This window comes from Bidens hawaiensis, unplaced genomic scaffold (genome assembly GCF_021521415.1).
Source record: "Bidens hawaiensis isolate Kalapana, Puna unplaced genomic scaffold, B.hawaiensis_p1.1 tig00049758_1, whole genome shotgun sequence".
Lineage (NCBI taxonomy): Eukaryota > Viridiplantae > Streptophyta > Magnoliopsida > Asterales > Asteraceae > Bidens > Bidens hawaiensis.
Window position 1 is genome coordinate 15,306 of NW_027498901.1, and position 7,746 is coordinate 23,051.

The 7,746-nt window shown below is 39.5% G+C and overlaps 1 protein-coding gene across 1 annotated transcript; it reads right to left on the reverse strand.

Annotated features, from left to right (window-relative positions):
- Positions 1-406: 406 nt before the first annotated feature.
- LOC143598180 (protein transport protein SEC23 A-like) lies at positions 407-5,493 on the reverse strand. The gene is made up of 6 exons (XM_077076467.1): positions 5,388-5,493; positions 4,557-5,076; positions 1,884-3,704; positions 1,348-1,464; positions 1,181-1,252; positions 407-640 (listed from the first exon to the last, which is right to left on the reverse strand). Exons 2-6 carry the CDS (start codon positions 5,013-5,015, stop codon positions 503-505), a joined length of 2,607 nt encoding a protein of 868 aa, XP_076932582.1. The 5' UTR covers positions 5,016-5,076; positions 5,388-5,493; the 3' UTR covers positions 407-502.
- Between the last annotated feature and the right edge of the window lie 2,253 nt (positions 5,494-7,746).

The window sequence follows — 7,746 nt, forward strand, 5'->3', positions numbered from 1 at the left end:
CTTATCTATGTTGTAACTAGATTTATCACTCCCAACCAACTCACCCACTTTAAACACCAAAACCATTACACCATTCTAGTGGCGCCGGCAATAACCCAACATCACCATCATCATGAATTAACTAAGCACCTAGATCTATTACACATGATTCATGGGTTGATTGGTTAAAGCCCCATTGCTTACGTAACGGTGACCAAAGTCCAAACCCTAACAATAATTTGAGTTTAGAGACTTTTATGTCCGCTTAATAAATACCTTAAATAATAATTAAAATTTAACAAGCATCAGATAATTTTTAAAAAAAAAAAAGGAATTAAAAACCATCAAAAGCAACTTGTTATTTCCTTTGACTTATGTTACTACTTCTTCCCTCCCTCACTAAAATTCAGCATTCCAAATCAAATGTAAGAAAAACAAAATCCTATTCAAAGCAGAAACAAAAACAAAGAAAGATGAGAAAGTTTAATGTTTGCCTGTGGTTGTAGCTGTTTTACCAAAACACTTAGGTCGGTTCCGGTGCCAATACTTTGAGGCCACGCATCCATTCACAAAAACTCGGTTCATCAAAGTGAATAAAACTGCTTTTCAGCTTCGTCCGTTGTTCTGCACTCAAACTTCTAAGCTGAGGAAATCTTGCTTCCTGCCGACAAATGTTACAGTTTCCGGTTACTTTATTTCACGGGTTACGGGTTTTAAGGTATACTTTTGCATATCATATTCAACCCATATTATTTTTAAAGAAAGTACAGTAGTCTGTTAACTTAGGAATGTTAATATTTAACATGACCCGAGACACGGAACGAATATGACACAAAAAATAACGAGGTTTTGGGTTGTTATGTCTAACCCGTGTAACAAACGGGCCGTGTTAAGGTTGACATGTTTAACCACTTAATCAAACAGAACCTGCTAGCCCGTTTGACTCGCTCAGGTAAACGGGTCATGTCTTTGACACGAATATATATGTCTCCTCATGTTCGGGTTCAATGATTGAACCTGACGCAAATGATTAGACGCCTTTTGACCCGTTTCTTTGTTAGCTAAGTTTTTTAGTTTACTCTTTTGACCCGTTAGCATTTAAGTATAACTGAGTTTGACCGATTTTCAAATAAGGCGGTCCAAGTTCACGGGCTAGTTTATCTGCATGAAGAATCTAGACAAGAGTACTTGGTGAACTCACTTGCTCATAAGGAGGGTCCTTGTGTGCAGGAATTAGCCGAGACACAAAATACCTTGCCTGAGAACTTCCCTCCTGTTACAAACAAGTACCCATAAGCCATATATATTTTTATAAAATAATATTTTTGTAGATTAAAAGAGAAAATGAGATCAATATAATTATAATACTTTGAATGCAAGAATTCTAGGAGCGGGGAATCTCGTCTCTGTGAGTTCTTCAGCCAATGTTCTGCAGGCTGCTAATGCTGCTGCACTTCTTCCTTCTTGGGCCGCCAGCTCAGCACCCTGAATCCAACTCATCAACAATAAAACATTTAGGGGGTGTTTGGATGTGTGTTTTGGACGTAATTATGTAACACTCAATAATAATAATAATCAACTGTGCGTTTGGAACTAGGTTTCTATACAGTATTCATTGCTTTGCAAAGACTTGCAAATGCATTGCATTGAATCACAGAAGTAATCAAACATGTAAATGTTTAGAGATAAATCGATTTAAAAAGTCAAAATGACTACAAAATATCTCCATCTTATAGTCATTTTTACCTTTTTAGTAAATTTTTTTTCTAACATTGACATGTTTTATTACTTCTGTAATTGAAATATAGGTACTTCAATGATCAATTACTTGAGTAAATGGTTGATACGGGTTGAAGACAAAAACATGTAAGCTAGAGAGAGAAAGTAATGAGAAAGTAACTAACCAACCAAATGAAGACATCTGTCCCGTGATCAAGAACAACAGCCGCATCAGATTGCATTGCAAGATCATGAGCCGGTAATTCCTCAAAAGTCCCACCTTCACGGTGCATAAGACACCGAGGAGCCACCATTCGAAGAGACAAATCAAAAGACGCATTCAAAAAAATATCCCTCAAGACCGACCTCTCGTCCTCATGGCCAACAATACTACCCAAAAGTGGGCCTCGCCTAAGATGAAATAATATCTCAGGCATATTAGCCAGCTCTTTTGGAAACTGATAAAGCTTTGATTTTGGCATCTGTGACCCGAATTTATTAGTAATATCTTTAATCCTTTCATCAATTATTGCCCGCACATCAATTGCATCCTGGCCTGTTTTGGCCCGTAACAAACTCCTTTTAGCAATAAGAACCGCCGCCACCTCATCTTGAACACTTTCCAGATACGACGAAACACTATCAACTGTCGGCAACCGAACCGTAATCACCCTCGTGATATCCGCTTGATACAAATTCAAAAACAAAATTCCAAACTGCAAATACACGAAATCGGTTTTAATATTTCCACGTGTCTCCAGGGACACTGCAAAGCTTTGTGTTTCTTCCACACTCAACATTTGTATCGAAACCGAATTATCGTTCTTAAATGCTTCACTGTTATCCGTACGAGCCTCTTCACCCGGGCCTATAACTTGAGAAACCGTGACATCATCAGAGCACCGAATTTCCATCAGCCCGTGTGAACCTGCGGCCCTAGTTGAGGCCCGTTGTAAATTCACACCAAACGCCTCACCAAAATCATCATGCAGAATCAAAATCCCGCCTGAAGCTTTCACTAGCGGTTGCAGAACTGGGACCCGAACAGGACACGTTCCAGCGCATAAAATGTCGATTAAAGTATTACGTTTATGGGCTTCACGGCCCAAATTTTCCATCCATTTTAAAGCAGTTTTCTCCATGTGGGCATAGTTTGGATGACTAAACGAGTGTGGGACCGACCCAGGCCCGTACGTGTTCGGTCCACCTGCACACACAATTATTCTACTACTACCTCCCGGCTTTTTCACCACCCCTTGTGACATTTCGGCTGACAGGCCTTGAATAATCGCTAACGCCACTTCAATTGCCACCCCCATGCAACGGTTTCTAGATGCTTCCGGAACATTCAAGTTGTACGGCCTTAAAGACGAAAATATCGAGTGTACGACCGGTAAAGACGCGTGAATCGGAGACAAGTAAATCCCAGTTCCGTAAACTAGTTGCTTTAACGATTCTTGATTTGGGGAAACACGACCCGCTAACAAATCAGCTGATGCAACCGACCCTTCAGAAAAATCATAAACTGAAACCGTTTTCCTGTACGTAACCACGCCGATTCGTGTTGTGGGTGGAAGTGAGTCCACAAATGCATGCAAAGAACTCTGCAAATGTTGCAGATGTGGTTCGTCTAGGCAGTCATCAATGACAAGAACAATAGGTGCCGACATGCGGGAATCAGAGACTGGAATGTAACCGGGTCTTCGGTTCCCAGTTTGAACAAAGTCAACCATCGGAATTGCTAACTCAGGTAGATTAAGAAGCTCTTCTTTGGTGGAGGCTATGTACCGGCCTTCACTACTGTTTAAGTTCCCGCAAATTACGCATTGCCACTGGCCTGATCCAAGTAAGATGTTGCAATAGAGATTTGCATAAGCTCCACAGTTTTGGCAACGTTGTGGGTCCCTTTGGATTATTTGTGGGCCCTGCAGGACTTCCCGTCCAGGAGAAACCAATGCCCCGAAACCCAAACTGGGTACATTCATTAGTTTCTTTTGTTTCAGTACCTACAAAGGAAAACGAAAGTGGTTCATGTGTAAAATCTTTAAGCAATATGGGCAGGGGTCAAAGTAGCAGGTCAGAACATGTCATATATGTACATGCCAAAACTAGTTGGGTCAAAATCTTTTTAGTTTCTTACGTTTTTTAAGATAACTAATAATGTGTTAAAACCTAACTTTAGTTATTAAAGTTAAAAGTGTAAACGAGCTGAGTTGGGCCGCTCGTGAACTACTCAAGATCTGCTCGCTAAAAGCTTAAATAAAACTGAGCTTAAATGAGCCTGAGCCTCTATAGGACCTCATTTAATAAACAAGCTAGAGCCCAAGCTTCACTTATGCGAGCCTGAACGAGCCTATTAATTATACAAATTTTGTTAAATATATTTTTGCCTAAGTAACACTATATACAAAATTATGATAAAAACAGCTAAAGTTCATATATATGTTATGTATAAAAATATTATTATAGATGTATTAACAAAATAATTATATAGATATGTAAATAAAATAATTGTATAACTAATAAAATTAATATAACTTATTATAAACATTTAGGTAGATAACTATTATTAGCTTATTATTACATACAAAATTGTGATAAAAAACAGCTAAAAACTATATATAAAATTGTGATATATGGCAAGGCAAGTCTGAGCTTGAAAAGCTAATCACAACCCAGCTTGAATATTAACAATAGAGCTTGAGTTCAAGCTCTCTTAAGTTAAACGAGCCAAGCTCAAGCTTACACAGGCCCAGGAACGGCTAGCTTACACCCCCTAACAACATATAATGACATAATAAAAGTTTAAATGTTGGTGCTTCATTAATAAAAAAAAAAGAAACATGATTATAAAATACCTTACGTGCAGAGAGCAGAACATTCGGTGCATCAGAAAGAGCCACCATGTCTTCTGCATTACTCGGGACCGGGTGTTGAAACTCATTCGCACCATCTGAAAATCCCGAAGGCGGAGTAGCCGGGGCGGCAGAAAACGCCACCGGCTGAGGCGTCACCGGAGACGTTCTGAACGGCCCAGCAGCAGGCTGCAAGGGTGACGAAAACACAGGCGGCCCTGGCGGCGTGCTCAGATGAGGAACTGGGCCCACAGTTCTAACGCCATTTGAAGATACAGGCGAATGCAAAGGCTTAACAGGCGGTGAAAGTATCTGATTCGGTTGTATGGTGGGCGGTCCAAATCTCGGGGCAGTAGGCGGGCTAAACTTGGGGTCAGGCCTGCGCGCCTGGGTCGGCTCGGGAGTGGAGGGGGTGATTCCGACGGAAAACCCAGGTGGGAAATTAGGGTTTTGGTCAGCCATTTCAACAGTTCATATGTGAACTCAAGTCAAAGCCTTACAATCAAGATTCTTGAAGACCTGCCTGCATGTATAATAATAATAATAAATTGGGGATAATTATGTCAGTTAAGGCTTCTACCCCAAATTGAGACAATAAAGCATGGGCATTGCAAAAGTTATAAAATTGATTAAACAATTGTAAAGAATTAGATCTTTAAACATAAATACTCAATAAAAAAAACCCTAATTAGAAATTCGATAAGAACCGTTAATATAAGATTAGATCAATGAAGAATTAGATGGATTATGAAAGCAAACACTGGATCAAGTAAAACCCATGTTGGAAGAGATCGATTATTGAGATCTAAATGAAGGGTTTGAATAGAAAGTAACTTACTTGGAATGTGGAATTGGGGTTTGACGGATTGCTGAATAGAAGAGGACTTAGGGGTGTGGGTGGGTGGGTGGGTTAACTTGTCTTGTGTTGTGTTGTGTTGTGTTGTTTTGGTGTGTGAGTTCTTGAGTTATGAGAGAAAAATAACACTGTAAAAGGAAAATGGTGGAGGAAAATAAGATGTGGTAAACGTCAAGATGGCTCTTAAATATGTAACAATAAATTTTAAAGAAAATTGATTGTTTTGTTTGATTTTCACCTAGTATTTTCTCCTTTTAAGCATTTCCGTTCGTAAACAACAGAAAGCGTAACCAACGTCAGGCGCGTTATAGGCTTGGTGTTCGGCGCCAGACACCTTACCAGTGTCAAATGTGTTAGCGGTGCCTGACATGTCACCGGCTATTGATGTCGTTCGTATAACTGGTCATTGAACTTAGTTTTAAAAATCGTATGTAGATTGCTATGGTATGATAGGTGATGTGACGCCTTAATAGTGGTTTGCATTTGCCCTAGTAAATCACAATTTTATAAATGTGTGGTTCAGTTTATTTATTTAATTTCTTTTTTTTGCCTTTGAGAAAGCAAGTGCTTCGTAGTTTGGTTCACTTCAACTTAATGTTTCTATTTGTCTTAACACACTTTCATTTAGTATCAGATTCATGTATTTGAATTTAATCTGTTTCATCGGTTTTCAACTTAAATGTTTGAGTGCTAATTATAATTGAATGTCTCCCTTTATGGCTTGTAATCACTCATGGTAGGCATCTAATGGGGGCATGGGGCTAGTGTTGTGGTCATCGACAAAACAAGGTGACTGGATTTGGTTGTCTGGAAGGGTAATCGGGGAAGACAATCTGAGGGTGGGGGTGGTAATTGGTTTATTTAGTGTTGTGGTCACCATCCACTTAACTAAACAACTTAATAACCAACCGCAATAGGAAGCACCAATGCTACCTGCAACTAGGGGTGTACACAGACCGGACGGATACGAACGAGACCTTGTTCGTGTCCTCCGTTAAGCTTTTGACGGACAAATGAACAGTTCGCAAACACTCTACCAAACGAAAATTCATGTTCGTGTCCGTCCATTAAGAAATTGAGTTCGTCCGTGTCTGTCCGTTAATATTGTAAACGGACACTAATGGACAAACGAGTACTAATGGACATTAATGGATAAACGGACACTTATTAACTCTAATAGACAAACAAACATATGAACATTAATGGACACTAACGGACAACGAACACAAATACTGTCATTAACCACAAACGAACATACACAAACCTATTCGTACGGACGTTACCTAACGGACATTACCGGACGTAATCGAACGAGCATTACCAGACGTTCACGAACACTATTGAACGGACATGGCCTTTGTTCGTGTTCGTCCATTAGGCTTACTATACGAAATTTTTTGTCCATGTTCGGTTCATTTATTAAGCGGACAAACACGAACGAACTTCTTGCCAAACGGACAACCGGACGTCCGGTTCGGTTACAGCCCTACATGCAACAAACTATTATGATTACACTTTTCATTTTAGAAAATAAAGAAGCAGATATGCAATATGAGTAAACCTTCTCTAGCATCGGTGAAATTAATTCTTGTTTATTTATAGCCCTCAAGTAAATCTTTGGACCTTCATTCCAAAAGAATAAATAGTGAACATTATATGAATCATAAAGTCTTTTGTTAATGTTGATTTAGTTTGTTTGTAGTCTTAGGCCCACTGGTATACAACGGTACCAATTACAGAATGGTCCGACGTTGCTGCCACCTCACTCGCATGAGGCTAGTGAACACCACCCCGCCCCTACTAGTTCAAGCGTGACATGAGGAGAATGATGGCTATCATTCGCGTCATTCTTCCTTCTTTGACCATTGGGAACAGTCATATTTCAAAAAAAATCTGTTTTTTTTTTGTATTATAAATACATACATAATACAAACATAGTTTATACAAACCCGTTTCAACCATTCTTAAACTACAAATCTGTTTTAACCAAAAACAACCCAGTTTCAACCATTCTCGTTTATAAATTTTAACCATCTACAAAATTTTAATACAACCCAAAATGGATCTCAACTTTAACACGATCCCGGAGGTAACGCAAGGTTCGGTTCAAGCTTACGACGAGTGGCTCAAGTATAACGAATACATTTCAAGTCAAACCCTTCAAATTGACGACGATGTTCAAGAGGTGATGTCGGAATCCCAAACCAAACCGAACCCGTGAAGAAGAATGACGACGAAAAAGCTTGCCAATAATGTAACCCAACCCCAACCCACTGAATCGTCGAACCGAGAAAAGGTTCTCATGTGGAACGCAACCAAAGAGGTCTCTTTGGCAAG